The 21,692-nt window shown below is 49.5% G+C and overlaps 2 protein-coding genes across 5 annotated transcripts in view; one reads left to right on the top strand and one right to left on the bottom strand.

The window, feature by feature from the left end:
• VKORC1L1 (vitamin K epoxide reductase complex subunit 1 like 1) overlaps positions 1-4,449 on the top strand; it is a 65,166-nt gene extending 60,717 nt beyond the window's left edge. The window contains exon 3 of the mRNA XM_043559905.1: positions 561-4,449. Within this exon, the coding sequence (XP_043415840.1) occupies positions 561-787 (227 nt within the window). The 3' untranslated portion in view covers positions 788-4,449. The remainder of the gene's footprint in view (positions 1-560) is intronic.
• A 1,971-nt stretch (positions 4,450-6,420) lies between these two features.
• GUSB (glucuronidase beta) lies at positions 6,421-19,938 on the bottom strand. 4 transcript variants are annotated; one of them, XM_043559900.1, is made up of 12 exons: positions 19,668-19,938; positions 18,089-18,274; positions 17,573-17,754; positions 17,250-17,392; positions 16,610-16,797; positions 16,136-16,288; positions 15,707-15,885; positions 15,483-15,629; positions 13,038-13,122; positions 11,266-11,442; positions 8,319-8,454; positions 6,421-6,792 (listed from the first exon to the last, which is right to left on the bottom strand). In XM_043559900.1, the coding sequence occupies exons 1-12, from the start codon at positions 19,875-19,877 to the stop codon at positions 6,623-6,625; spliced, it is 1,956 nt and encodes a 651-aa protein (XP_043415835.1). In that variant the 5' UTR covers positions 19,878-19,938; the 3' UTR covers positions 6,421-6,622. The 4 variants fall into 4 exon arrangements, with proteins under 4 accessions (XP_043415835.1, XP_043415838.1, XP_043415836.1 ...); XM_043559903.1 differs by lacking the exon at positions 19,668-19,938 and adding an exon at positions 19,468-19,576; XM_043559901.1 differs by lacking the exons at positions 17,573-17,754; positions 19,668-19,938.
• Between the last annotated feature and the right edge of the window lie 1,754 nt (positions 19,939-21,692).

Genomic DNA, 21,692 nt, shown 5'->3' with positions numbered 1-21,692 from the left:
GAAATGTTTACTACAATTTTTTTTCCCCTTCTTCAGCAGCATATTGGTATAATCATCTCCCATTTCGGATTTTTGATAAATTTGATCTAAACATGGAAAGCAAATTCTACTTCCCACACATGGGGAGCCTCCAGTGCAAAGGCCAGGGGAAGCGTGTCCTGCTTGGGAGAGAAGGTTGGGGTCCTCACATTCCTTTATCCATTAGGAGGGGGTGAGACTGTCAATTTTACAGACTGGCTCATTGCATAATGTGATTACAAGACTGCATATTTTCTTTGCATGACTTAACTAAAGCTAGTTTATGATAGAAGTGATACTTCACCTAGAATACTGACAAATCAAAAACACTGCAGCTATAAAACTGGTATTCTGTGTGCAAAAGTCACCCTGCATAATCTTAATAAAACAGATGAGTAACTTTTGTTCTCAAATTCCATAGCATTTTGCAGTAAAATCAGTATTGCAACGCTGCAGCAAATCATGGAGTGCTAGCTTTTAACTCAGAAACTTTCTCGCCATTGTCAAGGACTGACGGAGCCACACGTCTCTTTCTCTTGCAGGCATGACAGCAAGTGCAGTCGCAGCTTTAATCCTCATGACGTCCTCCATCGTGTCTGTGGTGGGGTCATTGTACCTGGCCTACATTCTGTACTTTGTGCTGAAGGAGTTTTGCATCATCTGTGTCATCACATATGTGCTGAACTTCATTCTTCTTATCATCAACTACAAACGACTAGTTTATTTGAATGAGGCCTGGAAACGGCAGCTGCAGCCTAAGCAAGACTGACAGCCTGACCAGCTCCGGACTGACGGCCTGAAGTTCCCTTTTCCATTAAGTTTATTTTGCAGCGGTTTTTTTTTTTTTTTTTAATTCTTCACAACAGACACTTTCCCTGAGAATCTTAAACTGATTTTATAAAATCCTATAAATTAGAAGGGGCCCTAGCTATTTTGTGTCAATCTTTCATTTTAAATATGGATACAAAAAAAAAAAAGGATATGCCGAGCCAATCAAAGACAAGCTTTAACTTTACTTTGAAAATGTTTCTGAAATAATAAAATGTAGCCCTAGCCCCCTGCCCTTGATTGTAAAGTGAGCAACCATTGCTAGTAATTCTCTAATGTGTATAAATTCAATTTCAGGTATAACAAATGTGATCATGACATGAAAATATTTTAGAATAGATACTGTATTAAATATTGCCATGTTTACAATATGTAATATGTTTTTAGCCGATGGATTTAAACATGTAGATTCAACTAGAATCCATTTATGTGATATTTGTAAATAAAGGTAGAAATATTGGATCCATCCCTGCAGAACTTACTGTACAGTTTAGTTGAAGTGTAGCAATGAAGAATTGTCAGCTCAACGTTGACCGAAGAAATAGTGAAAATAGTAAGTCCATACAGAGCATCTTGTGAAAAGTACTGACAGCTGTGGGTCCAGCACTGACAGCAAAAATAATAGGGTAGTTGGTTCCCTTTCATCTCCTTCCTCAGAAAGGAAGAAACTAAATTTGGACATTCAAGTCAAGCCTGTGTCTAGTCATAAAACTGGATTGATTATAACCTTACCAAATGAGTCATGTGACCAGACCTTCACATCCAAGGCCTTCAGGACACTAAAAATGGGGAAATGGGTAGATTTCTTTGGAGAAAAGCTGGAAATATTAACATGGCATTTTTAGGTAAAGTCTCTTACAGCAGTTGAATTTTCATGCAGATATTCTTCCTTAACATCGGTGCCAGTCGACCAAACAGTATTAGGACCTTGAAATAACCAGTATAAGCCCAGTTGCTCCAGAGTAGGATTGCTCTTGGGTAGCTCTGTAGTATTTCCTGTTTAATTCTGCACTAATTGGATGTCTAGTTGTTTTAGAGTCCATACTAGATTTGTAAATTTTAGGGCTGACACGCTGCTCAGTTTGCATAACCGGGAGTAGTACGGGTAGAAATATCTGAAGGTAAAATACACTAAAGGTGTCACTACTCCTTCTAGTAACTACGCAATGCATAGGTTTTAAGAGTGATTTGAATAAACCCAAATGAAAGTGTGACAGTATGTTTCTATGGTTAACACCTTATATCAGAATGTTAAAAGTGCCTTCTGTCTTAAATCTCAAACCAAATATTTTGTGTGTTGAACTTGGGCAGAAGTGTCCTTCCTTCCTCTTACCATGAAGTAGAAAGCCTGCATCAGTCTATAAAAAGGTTCTGTACAATCATTTTGTTCCTTAGATTGAGAAGTAGTAGCAATGTTTTTGCTTCCAGTTAGATTAATCATTATGTTAAAAATAGACCGGTGACTTTTCTTTAATAAGCCTTCTTTTTGAAGGGAGGGGACAGGCTCTGCTCTGTAAACCGTACTGTGTAGAGTCAGCAACTGTTCAGCAGTTTCCAACTAACTGTCCTAATTGATGCAATGTATTTTTCTGGCCCAAGGCAGGTATAAAATCTGAATTGTAATGAACTTCCAACGGGTTTTAACAGGTTTTGTAAAAGTTGAATTCAGATTTCAAGGCTGTTTTCCCATGAATGTGAATATTTCAATGCCTGTTTTATTATGTGTGTATTGTTCTTGTTTCTAGTTAAAGAACTCTAGAAAGCATTGATCGGATGTCTGGTGTTTGTGGAGAAACAAGTCGTAATGTTGGAGAACTTGTACAATGAGGTCACCTTATCGCAGTGCTTCCCGGTCTGCCAGGCAGTTTACTGCTTCTTTCTTCTAGGCTAGAATGGAAAAGGTTAACAGTGAAGACTTCTGTGGTATATATAACACTGGTTGTGCTAAATAAGTTCCTCATGTCCCAATTTCAAATGGATTTTCATCATATTTGGTATCAATCAGCAGAGTATAGTTAAAGCTTGTCTTGATGATGTGTTCTTGCAAATGTCAACTCTCATGTGATAAAATGTAAAAACGTTCAGCCAGACCCTTCAAGATTTTCCTTTGCTTTCCTAAGCCTTGGGGGAAACACCACTGTTTCAGTTGTACGAAAATTTTTTGCCACATTCCTATGAGCCCAGTAGAATTAATCTGTTTTCTCACCGAGTGATGAAGGTGTGCCGCCTGAAGTAACAGCAGGGTAATGCCAGTATGTCAGTAAGTAACAGGACCCCAGTGGGTGCTGGGATATTTTTGCCCTGGAAGAATTTAGGCTCCCCTCTACATCCTCTCTTCCACTCCAAGAAGGAGAAAACACCATGCTATAAAAGTTGAGGATCGTTATGACTTTTTGAGACTGAATATTTAAAACACTGCGACATTACCAGCCACCGACATTGAAGAACAAACTGCGGGGGGGGGGGGGGGGGGGAATTGGATTTATGTTTTTTGCAGTTATTCCATGCTTCTTGGTTTTGGGAATAAGTTGTATGTAACAAATGAAGCCTCTTATTTACTGTGTAGTCATATCATTTGAAGAAATGAGAGAAGCTGTGGTTAAATGATAAATTCTAGGCCATCTAGGTGATTTGGAGGATTTCATTCAGTTTTGCATTTCAGCTAGGTGCTTTCCAGGAAGGTAAACTGGTGAAATAACTCAGGTTTAACTAGCTGTGTGCCAGGAATTACTTTTCCTTTGTGTATGTCACCTCTCTTTAAATCTATTACTTTTAAAGATGTTGAAAGCATTGACTGTTTCATACAGAGATCTGCCATTTGGTACAAGAGATCTTTGGACCCTACTAAGTAGGATATAGGACCAAGACTACAGTGAAATTAAACCTAATTAAACCTAAATTGTTGGCTTTTATTTGTTTGTATTTCATTTATATCTTTAAGATTATCAGCAAAAGTGCAAAGTAATCTTCAGCAGTTGCTTTGTAACTGAGATTAGAACCACTGCTTAACGTGAGTGAATGCTGACAGACCTTGTCTTGAAAATCTGTATTGGACAAATGCCAACAAGAAATTCACTATCATTATTGGCAACCTATTGGGAAGGAATACCTAACCTGCAACCTTTGCCCTCATGGGTTTTCCCCCGAGATACAAGCATTGGTGGAACATTTCTATTCAGACATTTTAGGCAGCACTAATGATTCCTAATCTGTGAGAACTACCCTTCAATCAAACAAAAGGGGCAGGGGTGGGAATCCAGGCTACTTGGTTTTTTTGTTTGTTTTTTACAAATAATTAGCCCAGAAAAGGTGAAATGTTTTGTTATAAAACTGTATTAAGCATGGCCTAAGTATTAGGTGTATGATCTGTATAGTATGTTCCATCGAAAATATTTATTACTAGTGCTTTCAGCTCTGGAGTAAACATTCATTTAAAGTGGAGTTCACTGGGCAGACTTCCCCTTTAATATAGATAGAAATATTCTTTACCAGAGATTTAGGACACAGTTTTGCTAACTGGTAAAAACAAATGTAAATATGTAAGAATGTTTATTTGTTGCACATAACTTTTTTGGTATAAAATAAATGTAGACGTTACCTGTGGAAGCTGTACGGCCATCCTTCTTACACTGCAGTATTAAATTTCAATCAAAAAGCTGCAATGAATCCAGTCTTCCTACAAACTATTCTTGAAGCTGATACTGTAACTTCATTTCTACAGGTGTCCTGAGTTCTTTTTCCCTTAAATTAGATGTAATTTATAGAAGACACAGGCAGAAATCTTAAGAGATTCCAGTACTGGAATGCGTGTGGGCTTATGATATATACGGCTGTCAAGAATTCATGAGAAAGGAATTAGTGCTTAGAGTTCTATAAGCACATGCACGTGCTGATCAGATCTTGCCCATGGCTTTACTTCAGCTCCCCCTGAATGCTCCACTCAGTCACCTAAAAAGGTAACATCTGCAAGGAAGATGAATCCATTTAAATATAGTTCAGCCATATTTTATTGAATACAACAAACGCGTTCTCTAGAACCTCAGGATTTAGGAAATGGACCTTACCACTCCTAACTTGTAAAACATTTAAGTGTTTAATTTTTTTTAATGTTGTTAAGTAAAGAGTTCTGTGTTATTCCTTGACATTAAATGGAACGCAAAACTTGATTTCCTTCAAGGAACTCAGTGGTAACAAAACAAACATGTTCAGTGGTAACAAAACAAACATGTAACCCCCAGAACCCCTAACTTCATATCTGAACCAACAACACCTGCATTTCTTAAAAGTGGTCTAAAGATGGCCACTAAAAGAAGGTTCAGTTATCTTCACTGTCTTTCCTGGAGTTTGGAAAGAAAGGATACAAATGGGTGTGTGTTGAGACGTGAATCAACCACAAGTGAATCAAGTTCTGTATTAACTGCTTTGGTTCACGGTCCTCCATTTGACTGGACACCAAAGGGAGCCTTTTTCCAAACCATTGAGCTTTATTTATTTTTTAACGTTTATTTATTTTTGAGAGAGACAGAGCATGACTGGGGGAGGGACAGAGAGAGGGAGACCATGCTGACAGCACAGAGCCCAACGCGGGGCTCAAACCCATGAACTGTGAGATCATGACCTGAGCTGAAGTCGGACACTCAACTGGACATGAGCCACCCAGATGCCCCTTTTTTTAAATGTTTATTTATATTTCAGAGAGAGAGAGCAGGAGAGGGACAAAGAGAGGTGGGGAACAGAGGAACTGAAGCAGGCCCTGTGCTGACAGCAGAGAGCCCAATGCGGGGTTCAAACTCCCAAACCATGAGATCATGACCTGAGCCAAAGTCAGACACTTGACTGACTGAGCCACCCAGGCGCCCCCACAGCATTGACTTTAAACCAGGACCGATTCTGCCATCTTGGAATAATGTACCTTACTTGCCTTAACGGAGCCTCTGGAAGAGGAGGAGGAGTGATTCCATAAGGAATAAGACCATCCTCTAGGAGCAAGACAGGTGGCATCATCCAAAAGGACAAAGCCCTAGACTACTTGTCTGTAGGCCTGACCTCTTTAAGAGGGTCCCGTCACATTCAGTGGAGTCAGATATGAAGGCACTAATGGGCCTTTATGCTCCTCTGTCCATTTCTGTCAAGACTAGACTGTGGCTGGGGTTGGAATAATGTCCTGGAAGAACTGGTAAGCTCTGAGCTCCCTTCTGATCCAGACATTCTTCATCTCTTACCTTTCTTATGCTTATTTGTCAGCTTAACTTGGTGGAAATTGGTACACAGACCTTGTCGATTATTCCAGTAACATCGCTTTCTGTAAATTCACTGGGACGTGAGCTCATCTGTGAAGCTGAAGAAGCAGTCGTCTTTTCCTCACGCGCCTGGTTCGCTGCACAGGCCCTGGGGCCTGAGGGCTGCCAGGCTAGTCCTACAGAAGTGCCGTCTGCACCCAGCAACTCCGGCCGTGGTGTGAGTGTGGAAGCAAGTTTCGCAAGAGTCCGTACACAGCTAAGTTTGTGAAAACAGCCTAACACATAAGAATTTCAGATGCTTTCCAGCAATACAGATCATCGGATTTATGGATGGTCACTTTTAAGACAACTCTTTATTCCCACACTACGAAAGCTTTTATTTGCACCTCTGACATTCCCTTCTGGTAAATTAGTACAAAATCCGGGCCAGAAACTTCCCAGTCGGCCATGCACAGTCCAGGACTGCTGTGGAAGTCGCCCCTTACTTGTGGAGGAGGGGCTGCTATCTGCTCTTGTCAGCAGAGGTAGTTCTTGCTTTAAAGAGTAAATGGGCTGTTTTCCAAACACTGTGACTTCACAGCTGACCAGGGATACCTGGTTTCATTGGCAAGTTTCCAGTATCTCTCTCGCAAAAGGAACGCTGCCCCTTTTGGTTGTCTCTGGCGCGTGAAGATCCCCTTTTTATTCCCCATTACTCTCTGCGGTGCTAAAAACAAGGCAAAAAGGTATTTCAGATGACTTCTGATGGGCCAAACGGGAACCAACCTAGAGACAAGCTGGGCACGAAACAGAAATGTCCTTTTCTATAAAACTTAGGATTGCTTGGTCTGAAGTGGCCACTTAATGTAAGGCTAAAGATTTAACCTGCTGCTCCCCCAAACAGCTCAGCTCCCTGGTATATTTTTGTTGTTGTTGTTGTTGTTGTCTCTTAGAGGAAAATCTAAAATTATTTTTCTTTTATCTGCAAAATAAGGTTTGAAACATGAGCACCCAGCTGCCCGGTAATGAGAGTGGGGACTGAGACAGAATTACCCTGAGAAAGGCCTGGGCTTTTCTAAAGAGACGGCTCTCCTAGTGGGAGCTGGGGTCCTGACCAGGCAAGGGTGCCTCGGTGGGATCTACCAGATTTCAAAGCTCTCTCAGGCAGACTTCCGGCTGGGTTCCAACTGCCAGTGGCTGGTCGGCTGCTCTGCAGCAGCTGAAGCTGGGAAGGAGGCGAAGCGAGCCACAGGCTCCCAGCACGCCTTCTCTCCACCTCAGGTGAAACCACAGCTTCCGTTGAACGGGAAGGTCCTTCCACAAGAAGCAAATGCCAGGCACTGGGCCAAGCACTTTATCACATGAATTCCTACATCGACCCGCAGGGGGCTCATCCCCACTTACAGGCTTGTGACAGGGTCAGATCATCTGTCCACAGTCACACAGCTAATTTCTTACTACACAGAGCCAGCGCATCCATTCACGAAACCAGACTTCAGGAGCCGTCGATCTCACTTGCCAGAGAGAGGCTTGAGTTCTTGTTCCTTTTACTCTACCTTCCTCTTTCCATTCTAATTTTTCATTAAACTTTCGCCTTCCAAAGACTTGTCTTTCCCTGTGAATAATAGGTTGTAAATCCCACTACTAGCAAATCCTTCCTTACCTCCCCAAATCGCTATGCTAAGTTTATGGGATATCAAGAAACCAGTAACACCTACAGGTATAGAAAGAAATGGGATCCACGATGAATGGCACTGAAGTGGCCCTCACGTCTCCCCGCTTGAGAAAGAATGCAGACGGTATTCTCTCCGAAGACTTTCAGACCCTCCCACATTCCAAACGCTTTGACACTTGCATTTGGTAAACCTGCCTCCTACAAGTGAACGATGTAAAACACACCAAAACATACTAAGTTTCCTGGGCTTTGTACCGTACTCTGGAATAATAAGTGTAGCCCACACGTGAATCCAACGCTAGGTCCACTTTTTCCACACACTGTTGTGAAACAGACAGAGGCAAGTTGGTCATTTTTGCCTCAAGATAATACATCCTCCGTTTGCTTTTTTACCATGAAATGATCTGGGAAGCAGGCAAGTGATTGCTGCTTGCCAAACTAGGAAATCCTCACGTAGCTTACACTGATTAGAGCTTTCCCCCTCGTTTCCACTGCTCTTACAAACAAATGTCCTGAACTAAAAGGCCAACCTGAAAAAATGAGGAACAGTACACTCCGCAAACCGAACTGCCACTTACACTGGTTAGTCATAAAATCGGCAAAGTTCCAGATGAGCTCTCCGACCACGTATTCTTTGCGTTTTTGATCCAGAACCAAATGATACTGCTCCAGCAGACCTTTCTGGTATTCCTCGCTGAACATCAGAGGTGGGTCCTGGAATTCAAGGCAAAGAGTGAAGTTAAGAGGCAGAACTGGCAGAATTGTAAATGGTAGATAAAAATAAAGATCCATGTGATGTGACCAAAATACCCGTCTCCACGGTGGGCTGCAGTGACTGCAGGACTCAGGCGCGGGCGGAGATACAGCCAGGCTGTGGCGTAGCCCAGAGTAAAGAAAAGGGATTGTTTAAGGAACCTTAATTAGGAACTGCTTTATTTCTAGGCAGAGTTTGATATTTTATCTTCCATCTCTATTCACCGGTGCAGCCTGAAAGCTGAGCTACACTGGAAGTAAAAATGAGTCTTCAGATAATAAATTTAAAACTCACATTTTAAGTAGCTGCCAGCTAACGATTTGAGAAATAGTGTGACTCACTTGAACTCAACTCGAATTCCTCTGTATCTGGTCTGGGTGAGCAGCTGCTACTTAGCACATCCGTCCATTCGACAAATAATCACTTAGTATGGATGGAGGCTCTGGTGATGAAGTGACAAGCAAGAAAGGCGAGTGTCCCTGCCCCTGCAGGCTTTATACTCCGACAAGAAAGACTCAAGGTGTTAGCGTAATGAGGGTAAACGGGGGTGACTGGCAGAGTGCAAAGCCAGAGCCAGAGCCAGGGGGTGGCTAGCGGTGGGGCTGAGAAGGGCCACACAAAGCTCCCTTGAGGAGACGTCAAGGACCTGACAGGTGAGAAGCATCCTGACGAACGAAGGCAGAGGCCACATCTGTGGACTCGTTCAGTACGTGGTGAAGAGCGCCTGTGTGCTGTGTACTAAGATATAATGACCTTTTAGAGGTTCTTGGGATGGTCTCAGTTTTCATCCCATGGCAATCTGAGGGGCACTCAAATCTTAAATGTTCAAGGATAGAGCTTTTCAGTGACTTTACAAGAGAACAAAGCCCTGTAGGCCTTGGCTTTCTTTTCCAAAGAGAAGGATAGAAATGCTATCGAGGACACACTGGTAATGTAACGGTACAATTGAGCCAGGTTTTGTTCCGGTTCCAAAGTTGTATATGTAGATGTTCTTACTTTGTTTTAATGGAAACAACCCATTAGACAACCGCATTGTCTAATTCTTAAAACCGAATTAAACTAAGTCAACTCAGTCATAACTAGTCATATTTCAAGTCCTCAAGAGTCACATGTGGCTGGTGGCTACCCTCTTGGACAATGCAGAAACATTCCATCACTGCAAAGGGTCCTATCAGCACTAGATCTAGACTGAGTTTCTTAAACATTCAGAGTTGGTTACCTTTTCAAAAACAGAGAACTGATGTACACATACACTGTCTTCATAAGCTATTTTCCCTTACTTTACCAGTTTGTAAAGTGGCATTCTGTGTAAGCAAGATGAATTTAAGGGTATGAACAGAATAATATAGCACATAGAGGTAGCTGTTCAACATACCAAGGATAAGCATATTAAGAAAGGTGTGTCGGGTACCTGGGTGGCTCAGTTAAGTGTCCAACTTCAGCTCAGGTCATGATCTCATGGTTTATGGGTTCGAGCCCTGTGTTGAGCTCTGTGCTAACAGCTCAGAGCCTGGAGCCTGCTTCAGAGTCTGTGTCTTCCTCTCTCTCTCTCTCTCTCTCTGTCCCTCCCCGACTCACACTCTGTCTCTGTCTCTCTCTCAAAAATAAACATTACAAAAAAATTTTTAAAAAAATGTGTCAACAAGGAATGTGGTACTTGTGACAGTTGAGTGTAAGGAAGCTGGGTAGGGATGAGGGGCTGGCTGTGCTTCAAGAACCCACATGAAAAAAATCCCCAAGATAAAGCATCATATCTTTGGGAAGGAAATGAATAAAAAAGAGAGAGAGAGAGAGAGAGAGAGAGAGAGAGAGAAAAGCTAGTGATTAAATCTTCCTCGGGGACGCCTGGGTGTCTCAGTTGGCCGAGCGTCTGACTTCAGCTCAGGTCATGATCTCATAGTTCGTGAGTTCAAGTCCCACATCAGGCTCTCTGCTGTCAGTGCAGAGCCTGCTTCAGATCCTTTCCCTTTCTCTCTCTCTCTCTCTCTCAAAAATAAAAAATAAACAGAAAAAAAAAAAAGAACCTTGCTCCAAGATTTCATTCATTTCCTTAACAATTATTATTTAGCACCCACTGAGGGCCGGACACTGCTGAGGACTTGGGAAGCACTGATACATAGGATTCAGTCTCTCTCTTGGAGCCCACAGTCTGGTCAGGGAGGGGGCCAAAGAGATAATGATGGCACCCAGTGAGAAACACTGACACAAAGACCAGGCAGAAGGAGCAGTTTCCTCTGCCTAGGGCAGGCAGGGTAAACCTCACCAAAGAGGGGACGTCTAAGCTGAGATGCGAACAGAGTAAGAATCCCGTAGTCAGTGAATGTGGTGCTAACGTGGGCATTCCAGACAGACGGAACAGCCCACACCAGAGCAGGAAGCCAACAAGCACAGTGAAAACAGCCCAGGAGTGAAAGCAGAGGAGGACGACCTGGGAGAGGGCAGAGAGCAAAGGACGTTGACTGCCCCGGCCAGAGACTGGGGCTTTAGCGTGGGGGTCAGGGGAAGCCAATGACAAGGCTTCCAAGATTCGGATTTGCTCAGGAGACCACTCGGGCAGCTAGGGGAGGCTCTTTGGAAACAAGGCCAGTAAGGAGGACCAAGCAAGCAAGGCGGAGGCCCGAGTCCGGCAGCCGCGAGTGTGGAGGACAGGCTGGTGTGAGCCAGCACTGCATGGAGATCATCAGGACAAGTGACGGGTGGGAGAGGAGCACATTTCCAGCTTGGGGAAATGTCCGAGAGTGAAAAAATAAACGATGTTCTACACCACTTACCTGGTGAAACCCTGGAATGGTGTCTGCTCCGTACTCGCTCTGGATTATTGGTTTCTGATAGGTCCTATACCAGTTCTCAAACTGGGTTGCCAGCTGCAGCTGAATCACCTCCATGTGACCATAGTCATGATACCAAGAGTAGTAACTATTCACACAGATGACGTCCACATACGGCGCCTAGGATGAGAGCATTAAACTTGTTCACGAACCAAAAGACTGTAAGAGCATTAGGGCTCACAAACTCAGGGGGCTCTTCCGGCACAGGAGGCAACAGGGGGCTGCAGAAAATGATCTAAGTGCTCCCACGTGTAGCAGACATAGAAGTGACCTGAATAAGGCAAGTCTATAATCCTGGGCTGACGCTCTTGACCTGGCTGTAGCTGGGCTCTGGAGAGACTGAGCGGTAGAGCAGACGCCCCATGAGCTGGCCGCGGTGCCAGCCCGGGGCGGTGGCGCTCCTGTCACTGGGCTTCCCTTACCTGGGAAATGTTCCCAACTGAAGGACAGAGGCGGTTTTTTTCCCCACAAAGGTCTTGGTGAACCATGTCGTTCGTGAGCTGGTGCTGGGGCCACAGAGTGGCCGAAAACTTCCCTCCTAGGAGGGCAGCGGCAATGATGGGCGGGACCCCTCATGTCTACACAGTGCAGTGCTCAGGACTGAGTGGCAAGGGCTAGGCCAGCCAACTGTCCGGCCTCTCCCATCACCAGAACACAAGCCAGTCTCGAAAGCCTGTACTGGGGCTGATGTGGTCCGACCTTCCCAAGCGACCGACCCCCTTTCCAAACTGTGGCTGAAAGCAGCGGGCAGAAACAGGGAGCTGGGGAAGTGCCCGCGGGTGGACACTTGCACATGGATCACACATCCCACCAGGTGAGCCTGGCAACCCTCTGTGGCCCAGGCACTGGCTGCCCCATCCACACAGAAGACGAGAACGAGGATATGCCACTTGGGCTCTGAGGACATCCATGCCTGCCTGTGCCATGCTGGTGTTTGGGCACAGTCTTTATGCTTCTTTGAAGGGGCTGTTCTCAAAAGATGGCAAGGGAAACACCAGGGCTACGAGCCTTTGGTCGCTCATGTTAAAAGGAGTGTTCCCAGTTCATTTTGTACATTGCGTTCTCTCCTCCATTCTTTCTGCAGATGTTTTCTCTTTCTGTAGTGCTTTCCTCTTAAGGACTGGCCTTCAGTTCTCTGGTGAAGACACATTCTCTTGCTGCCATGTTCTATCTACAGCCTCAGTGTAACCCTGCACATAGTTTCCGAGGGGCTGCTGCGCCAGGGGGTGGGGAGGGATGCGTGTGGTCCAGCCAGCCAAGTGAGCCTGTCTGACCCTTCGATTCCAGTCAGGGGTTCCCTTTTTAAAAACTCAGATTGCCAGCCTGGACTTATTAGATCAGCATCCAGGCATCTGTCCTTTCAAAGAGCTTCTCTGAGTGGTTCTGACAACCAGCTGGGTTTGAGAAACACTGGACAGTGACAACTTTAAGCTCCCTTAAACCTGTGCCACTTTAAAAGCATACTAAACCGCGGAGCATCAAACCCTGACTCTGACCTGAGAACGCACGAAACCTCCCTGTGCCCAGCCTCCTTGGACTGAGAAGCCATACTGCTGGGCAAACAAGCAGCTAGTTATCTTTAACCTGAAGACCATCCAGGGACGCGTCTGGACCGGCTGCTCAGGGCTCCTCCCAGCAGCCTGTGTTAGCAAGGATCAGAGCAAGGCGAGAGGACAGGCAGGGAAGAGAAGTGGCACAGAGACCCCCAGGCTCACCCCCAGGTCTGCTTCATAGTTGGAGTTGGTCACAAAGGTCACGGGCCGGGAGGGATCCAAGGCTTTGGTGTAAGCAATCAGCGTCCTGTCCACAGAGGGCAGAAGACACAGGCTCATCAGTCTGGGAAGGGCCCTCATACAGCCGTCTTTCTCTCTCTCTCTCCACCCTGTCTCACAGCCAAAAACTAAAGACAAAACCCTTCCTCCCTCCCGACCTTGAAGACTCCTTTCAGTAGGCAAACACGGTCTTCTAGCCTTAGATCACGTTCCTTGGCCTCTTTCCTTCTCGCTCCCCAAATCCCACCCCCACAGAGGGAAGGCCACCCTCACAGCTGGGGTCCTTGGGCTGGGCTGGGCTGGGTGCTGCCGGAATCTCGGAAAAACCTCTTGAAAACAGGGAACGGGTGGGGCGTGGACCAACGTGGACGTTAATTTAACGAGTAGAGGATGTGTGTGAGGAGGCGGGCTGTGTGTGCACTGGGCACTCACTGGAGACTGGAACAGGAGCAGTGGGACCAGACATTTGCACGGGGAAATGCTATGCTGCCATTACAAGTGGGCGGTACAGGGCTCTGGGAGACAATAGCAGGGCACTTAACTGACCCTGGAGAATCACCCCCATACTCAGAAAAAACAGCATTTCGTCTCATTCACCAAGGAGGAGCTGCGGAAAGAGGCTCCCAACAGAGGGCCCAGCCTGCGCTCGGGGCTCAGCCTGGGGACCCGTCACAGGCCACCTCAGCACAGGTCACTCCATTCACTGGTCAAGCTTGCTCCTCTGCTCCCCGTCCCCACAGCTGGCTTCCTTCTCCATGACACTCTTCCCACCCTGCTCTCCTCATACAAGGGCTGCGGTTCCTCAAGCCAGAACAGCACCCTTCACCTCGAGTACCAGAGCCACACTCTGAAACAACCTGTGTGCCTCCGGGAAGCTTTGAAGCCTTGCTGAGCTCCTGATGCCCAGGCAGCTCCAGCCATTCCCTGGCCACCTCCCTATTGCACCAACGATCATGCATCACCTTCTCTCCACCTCCCAGAAAAGCTTGCAGGCACCCATTCTCGGACACCTGCGCTTTCTGCCCCACAACAAACTTCTGTCTCCCCAGCCCTGGCTCACACAGGCCTGTGCCTCAAGGCACCAGGCTGCACGTTCAGAGCTTTGCCCAGTGGGCCTGCTGCTCAGAACCCCGCATCTTGTACCCACGGCTCAGCTCACAGCACTCCACGACACTGAATGGCCTCTGCTGCCTCTATAGCCAAGCGAAGTGATCCCCCTCTGTGGGCCAAGTTACAACTGCATGATTGTAAGAAAGACAAGGAACCAAGGACCATCCCCACCCTGAGGTAGTAAACCCTCCCACTGCTGGAAACCACCCGTAGGTGTGGTTTCTGTCCACTGCAATGCCAGGGTGGGGGGAGCCTACTGGCATTTAGTGAACGGGACCGTGAACTTTTAGATGGGCTGATCCTGTCTAGTAATGTAACTTAAAACAGTCAGAACGTGCATATCATTGAAAAACCTGTTTATAATCATGTGCCTACATAATCCAGTTTCATAAAGCCACTTTACAGAAATGAACCCAAAGCATCACCAAGTGGTTTTTGCAGGTGTAACATGCACTAAATTTCCCAGGAATGGAGATAACATAAAAATTGAGAGAAGACTATACTTGGTTTGGCTTGGAACTTTACCTAGAGTGAGTCACCACTTCATAAATGCACAGCAGTGAAGGAAACACCGCCAGTGGCATCAGTCACCAAAACGATGCCCCCACTGTCAGCATCTGTAGCTGCGTTCTCAGGCGGTTCCACATCTAAGTGCAAGCGTCTGACCCCTTCACTGGCTCTTCTGGAGAGTTGGCTCATGCACTCACGTGTAATTATATAAACGACCCTCCTCTATATCATAGTTGGGCCAGGCCACTGTTCTTTTCATAACCTGAAGTTATGTGTCTAAGTCACTCTGTGTAGAAGTTAACTCCAGGGGTGCCCAGGGTGGCTCAGTCGGTTAAGCATGTGACTCTTGGTGTCAGCTCAGGTCATGATCTCACGGCTTGTGAGTTCAAACCCCCTGTCAGGCTCCGTGGTGACAGTGCAGAGCTTGCTTGGGATTCTCTCTCTCTCCCTCTCTCCGTCCCTCCCCCACTTGCACGCGCTCTCTTAAAATAAATAAACCTAAAAAAAAAAGTTAACCCTAGATCTCATTTCAGATGTAAAAAAGGGACACTGGGGCTCAGTGGGTTGAAATCACAAGTGGTGGGTGTGTACTTGGTGCCCTGCAGTGACCATGTACGGAGGCACCCCCACCTGGGCTGGGAGTGGACGCTGCCTCTCATAGCACATGCCTGCCCCAGAGCCAACCTCAGCGCTGCCACCCAAGGCTGACCCAGACCAAAGGGCTGAGGTCTCACCCCTGACCCCACCCAGGGCAGAGGGAGCACTCACTTGAAGTAGTAACCGGCAGGTTTCAGGAAGGAAGTGGGCTCATTGGCCACAGACCACATCACAACAGCCGGGTGATTCTTGTCCCTGCGCACCAGCTCCTCCATCACCTCCAGGTGGTGCTGCAGAGACACGTTGCTGTAGCTCTCGCTGTGGCAGAGGGAGGAAAAGGAGCCGTCAGCGCCTGCGCCCCGGCAGGCTGAGCAGGGAGGGCGGCGGGCACTCACACCAGCACGATGCCCACACCGGGACTCTCGTCGATGACCACGATCCCATAGCGGTCACAGAGCTGCATCACCTCCTCCGCGTAGGGGTAGTGACTGGTGCGGAAGGCGTTGGCCCCGAGCCAGCGAAGCAAATTGAAGTCCTTCACCAGCAGTGGCCAGTCAAAGCCCTTCCCTCGGATCTAGGGGAGAGCACAGTCGAGTGATCCTCCCTCCCCTGTCCCAGATGCACTTCCGTCTGGAGCCAGGCCCCGGAAGGGTCACCCCATTGGCCCTCAATCTGGCACAAGGACAGGCCCCATCAGGCCCCATCCGGCAACTGTTTCAAGGAGTTTGCTTCACTGCTCTGAGTCACCCTCAGTTGCTTCAGGGGTCACGCGGAAGGCAGTGGTGAGCAACAACTGTCACAGGAACCCAGAAGCCACGACTCACATCTGCATCCTCGTGCTTGTTGACCCCGTGGAAATAGAAAGGCTTCCCATTGATGAGGAACTGGTGCTCTGTGACAGCCACCGTGCGAATCCCCACGGGGAGAGTGTAGAAGTCAGACACAGACCCAGCTGCCGTCTGCGCGGTCAACCTCACCTGTGAAAGCCGAGCACCGGTGTGAGGCATCCGTGCTGGCCTGAGCCCCGCACAGCCCACCCTCCAGCGGGAAGGCCCCTCGTGAACCACAACGGCCAACGTCTGGGGCTGCACGCAGAGAGATGCAGAAATTCCCAGCTTCTGCCATTAACAAGGAGGAACATTCACCCTGCCCCTGGTGCCTGCTCTTCAAAACTGGGCCTCCCTACCAAGCGGTGAGAAAATCAGACAGGAAGCTCAGAGGACCACGTGTACCTGACTACCTGTCCTGCACCCCCTTGGAAGCCAAGGCTGCTGGGTGGGGGCAAAAGACCTCGTTACCTCCAATGAGTACAGGTAGGCAGGGTGCTCATGCATCAGGTATGGCCACCAGAGGTGGGCATGGGGCACCTGCAGCTGGCCCCGACCCCCTGTCCCCTGGGCCACGACTTTGCCTTCCTCATCCAGAAGACGCACTTCCAGTTGAAAGTGTTCACCGCCTTCAACAAAAATCTGGTAATCCACCAGCCCTGCAAGAGACAAGGAAGATCAGACCAAAAAGGGAGGGACACGATCTGGGTCACACAGAGAGCCTCCTGCAGCCACCACTCTGAGGAGTCCTCAGCCAACAACCGTTTATTTCTGGAGCCCAACCTGCAGTGAGGGGAGATGAGGCGAGGGCAGCACAGTGGGAAGGGACACAGAGTCTCATGAATCCTAAGCGATTCACCGTGAGCTATGATTTTACACAAGCCCCACTTCTCCTTGGGCTTCGTTCCCTCACAAAAGGAGGTCAGACCAGATGAATGATTTCTGCTGCTTGTGCCAGTTCAGACAGGCTGGATTTCAGCTCTTTTTGGGCGGATGGGAACCCCGAGGGGGAAGAGATGCCGGCAGAGGCTTTCTCCTGGAGCATCTTTCCAAACAGGGAGCAGAGCCACTTGGGGCCTGGCTGAGGGAAGTTCCTGCAGGGAGCCCTTACCAGTGTCTTGGTCCACGCTGGTGCTGACGGTGATGTCATCGATGTAGGTGGTAGGTGTGGTGTAGAGGAGCACGGGCCGATGCAGCCCCGCATAGTTGAAGAAGTCAAAGTTTATGTTCTGGACAAAGTAACCCTTGGGATACCTAGGATGGGAGAACAATGGCCAACTTGGACCTTGCTCTGATACTCTGACCTCAGCTCACATGTCTCCCTGGCCTCCCAGAGCCAGGGCCTCACCTCTGCTAGGGCCACCCTGCCCCTAGTGGGAAGACCAGTCGGCAGGGTGGGGAGTGGGGTGGAGGGGGGAGCAGGGTGCCGCTCACTTGGAGGTATCCGTCTGGTAGAGGATGGTCCCTGGCGGCAGAGTGTGGGGGGTGAGCGTGTTGTTGATGGCAATGGTAATGCGGCAAGAGGCCAGGGGCCCACTCTGTACCAGCTTGCTGATGTCAGCCTCGAAGGGGAGATGGCCCCCCTCATGCTCTGCCACGTGGACCCCATTCACCCACTGCAGACAGAGAGATACGGGGAGGAACAGCAAGTCAGGGCGGCCATCGCAGGCACTCCCTCACACAGAAGTGTCGTATGTGGGGGCTCAGGGCCCCGCCAGCCGCCCCCTGCCTCAGGAATGGAGGAATGAAGCTCCAGCTGAACAGATCAGGCAACCTTCCCCCGACCCAGGGCACCAACCCCAGTGTGGGACATGGGTGTACCCCCCCCCCAGTCCACCCCAGGAGGCAGGCTATCAGGTGACCCCTGGGAACCACACACCCCAAGGCAGCCCCAGGCTGCTCAGCAACTGCACCTGACCACTCGCCCTGCCCGATGCTTGTTGTACTCACCACAATGGCATAGTAGTGGGCGCTGCCAATCCTCAGCACCACTCTGGTGCCCAGGTCCTGAGTCCATCGCTGGGGCAGGGTCGCCTCCCGCTCGTACCACACCCAGCCGACAAAGCTGCGCAGCTGCCTATCCTGGCCCACGTCATTGAAGCTGGAGGGAACCGGCATGTCCAGGGTGGGGCCCGACTGAGGAAAGAAGGGCTGGGATCAGGTCCGGACCACCTAGGAATGGAGGACCAGGACCCAGGCAACCCCCTTCCCCAGGGGCCACGTCCCCCAGCCACCTGGCCTGCAGGAAGAAGGCTGGGTAAGATGACTTCCCCTGGGCCCCGGGATTCCAGGCCACCCCACCATTCTTATTCTTTGCCAGCAACTGACTGATGCCGTTTATGGAGCTCATTTAATTCGCACAACTCCACGAAGCAGACAGCGGTCACTCAGTCACTCGATCAACGGTGTGCAGTGAATACCTACAATGCTGTTCTGGGTGCTAGGAATAAAACCGTGAGCAAGGCTTCCGCTGTCAGGTGATCGGCTCTATGAAGAGAGTGTGGAGGGTGGCAGGGATGGTCAGGGAAGGCCTTTGGGGGCCCATGGGATACTGCCTTCTGACAACCTGGCAGAACTGGGTGAGCCTGAGCCTGACAGGGCATCCCCTGAACATCTCCAGTAGAAGGCTAGGCACCAGCAGGACAGCTCGTGAGCCTGGAAGCAGCCTGGGGAAGACCTTCCTGACGTCCTGTCTGTGGGATTTCCTCTGTCCCTCACAGCTGTATCCCAGGGTCTGGCACAGCCCTGCATGTAAAAGACTCAAAAAACGTTGGCTGAATGGATGTATAACTTGGTAAGAGATCCTCCTGCTAGCATGGTTTGTGTCTGGGGCTGGGGGGCAGCCAGCTCCCTCTCAGGGCAGTCTGTGGACAAGGGCGAGCCCAGCCCACAACCCAGGCAGAGGCAAGAGGATCTGTTCAGACCAGACCCTAAGAGGAAGACAACCGACTGCCCCGGGGAGGAAGCTGGTGGGGGCAGGGGCTGCTCTGCTGAGGAAACTGTGAGTGGGGCACAAGCCCGGCACCCAGTTCTTCCTCCCCTGAGGAACGGATGGCAAAGACTGAGAAAAGAGGATCTAGGAGAGAAGAGAGGGCCAGTGGGCACACAGGCCCAGCACCACTTCCCGCCGACACCACCCAAGTCAGAGGGGAGAGCCGGGGAGGAGGCCTTGGCCGGGTGGGTGCCAAGCCCCGTCCTCTCTCTGAACCTCAGAACCCCAGGTCCTTCGCGCCAGGGCAGGGCTGGTGCCAAGACGCCTACACCTCCTGTCCTCCCGCCCCCGAGCTCGGTGCCAGCGCCGCGAGCCTGTCCGGCTCAGCCAGCCTTACCGAACCGGGCTGGAGCAGAGGCCTGCCCCGCCGCCCCCCGGACGTCCGGGCCGGCCCTCCACCCGTTTCCTCCCTCGCAGTCCCTCTCCCCGTCGTCTGATCCCACGCCTCCAAAGCCGTCCAGCTTTAACCTCCTCCTGGCCGACAGCTCCGAGACCTCAGAGGAAGGCTCCCTGCCACCTCCCCCGCTGGGCCCGCACCTCGCGCAGCGGCGTCCGGTACCACTGCTGCTCGAAGCCCTGGCGCCGGTTCTCGGAGAAGTCGGCGCGGAAGCTCCAGAGGCCGTTCAGCTCCTTGCGCTCCCGCGACGGGCTCTCCCGGGGGTAGAGCATCCCGCCCCGCAGCGCCAGCCCGCAGGCCCAAAGCAGCGGGCCGAGCGCCGCCCAGACCGCCGCCGGCCCCCGGAGCATGTTTCGCGCGTGGCAGCCCACAGCCAGCCGCTTACCGCTGGGCTCGGAGCGGCGCTGGAGGCGGACGGGGCGGCGCACGAAGTCACGTGCCCCACCTGAGGCCTCCCGCGCCATTTTGGTTGAGGGCGAGTGCCCGGTCCGGAGGAGTTCTGGGGCCGCAGGGACGCCACTGTCTGCTGGCCACAGGGCCGCGGCGGGGATGGGGGTGGGCCGGCGGGGAGCCCGAGGTTAGGCCCTCAGGGGAAAGGGACCCTGAGCCTCCAGCCCCCGTCCTGAAAGGCAGAGGTCCCTGGCTCTGCGCCCGCCCCGCCGCCTTGTCCTCCCCGGTCAGACTGCTCCCCCGCCCGGGGCGGTCGGTCCGGGGCTGCGGCCAGAGCGGGACCCAGGGAAACAGCCGGACAGCCCGTGAGCCCAGGCGAAGTCTCTGCGGTGCCTAGTGGCGTGCACCCCGCGGCCGTAGCCTTGACCGTGGGCCTCCAGCTACCGTCACCTGAGCCCCAAACCTCTAACCAGGGCCTCAGGGCTCCCAGTTGGCGTTGTGGGATCATAAAGATGCAAGGAGAGGGGGCTTATGGCCCCAGTAACCTGGTCTAGATAAAATTGTTTGTACAGTTACCTGATTCTTAAAATTACTATTTTTTTTACTTTTTGCTGATTTTATACTTAACAAAGCAACCTAATAATGGGCCTTCATACTGCCAACAGAGTCCCCAGAATAGTAAAAATAAAATATATTTTAGGAGCTGACAAGATTTAAAGGTTTTTTTTTTTTCTCACAATATAAAAACAAGAAAAGTAGGATGCAAAAGTACATACAGTATGATCAAAATATTGTATCCGCAGAAATACAGATAGATGTGAAGCATTACTGGTGTTATAGATAATTTCCATTTTGTTTCTCATACTTTTTTGAGTTTTTTGAAATTTCCTGCAATGAACATAACATTATTCTTTTAATCAAACCAATAAATGCTTTTTTTTTTCAACGTTTTTTATTTATTTTTGGGACAGAAGGAGACAGAGCATGAACGGGGGAGGGGCAGAGAGAGAGGGAGACACAGAATCAGAAACAGGCTCCAGGCTCCGAGCCATCAGCCCAGCGCCTGACGCGGGGCTCGAACTCCCGGACCGCGAGATCGTGACCTGGCTGAAGTCAGACGCTTAACCGACTGCGCCACCCAGGCGCCCCGATAAATGCTTTTTTAAAATCAAACAGGCAGAGGCGCCTGGGTGGCTCAATTAAGCATCAGACTTCAGCTTAGGTCATAATCTAATTTGGTGAATTTGAGCCCTGCTTCAGACTCAGCGAGGTCAGTGCCAGTGCGGAGACTGCTTGGGATTCTCTCTCTCCCTCTCTCTCTCTGCCCCTCCTCCATGTTCTCTTTCTCAAAATAAATAAATAGGGGCACCTGGGGGGCTCAGTTGGTTAAGTGTGGGACTTTGGCTCAGGTCATGATCTTGTGGTTCATACATTCCAGCCCCACATCCAGCCCTGTATTGTCCACTCAGAGCCTGGAGCCTGCTTCAGATTCTGTATCTCTCTGTCTCTGCCCCTCCCTTGTTTGTGTTCCCTCTCTCTCAAAAATCAATAAATAGGGCTACCTGGGTGGCTCAGTCAGTTAATTGGTTGACTCCTCATCTAGGCTCAGGTCATGATCTCATAGTTAGTGGGTTCAAGCCCCACATCAGGCTCTGCGCTGACAGTGCGGAGCCTGCTTGGGATTCTCTCTCATTCACTGTCCCTCCCCAGCTCTCTCTCTCTCTCTCTCTCAAAATAAATAAATCAATTATAAAACAAATCAATAGATAAACATT

The sequence above is a fragment of the Prionailurus bengalensis genome, chromosome E3, assembly GCF_016509475.1.
Source record: "Prionailurus bengalensis isolate Pbe53 chromosome E3, Fcat_Pben_1.1_paternal_pri, whole genome shotgun sequence".
In the NCBI taxonomy this organism is placed as follows: Eukaryota; Metazoa; Chordata; class Mammalia; order Carnivora; family Felidae; genus Prionailurus; species Prionailurus bengalensis.
Note: the sequence above shows the minus strand (reverse complement) of the source record. Positions and strands in the feature narration are given on the sequence as shown.

Excerpts from the sequence above, each read along its gene's own strand:
- GUSB (XM_043559900.1), bottom strand. The coding sequence starts at position 19,877 with ATGCTCCGGGGGCCGGCGGCGGTCTGGGCGGCGCTCGGCCCGCTGCTT. Across the intron at positions 11,443-13,037 it reads ACTATGAAGCAGACCTGGGG|GCGCCGTATGTGGACGTCAT; the intron begins GTGAGCCTGGGG and ends CTCTCATCCTAG. Across the intron at positions 6,793-8,318 it reads CGATTTTATGACTAACCAGT|CACCGCAGAGAGTAATGGGG; the intron begins GTAAGTGGCAGT and ends CCTTGTTTTTAG.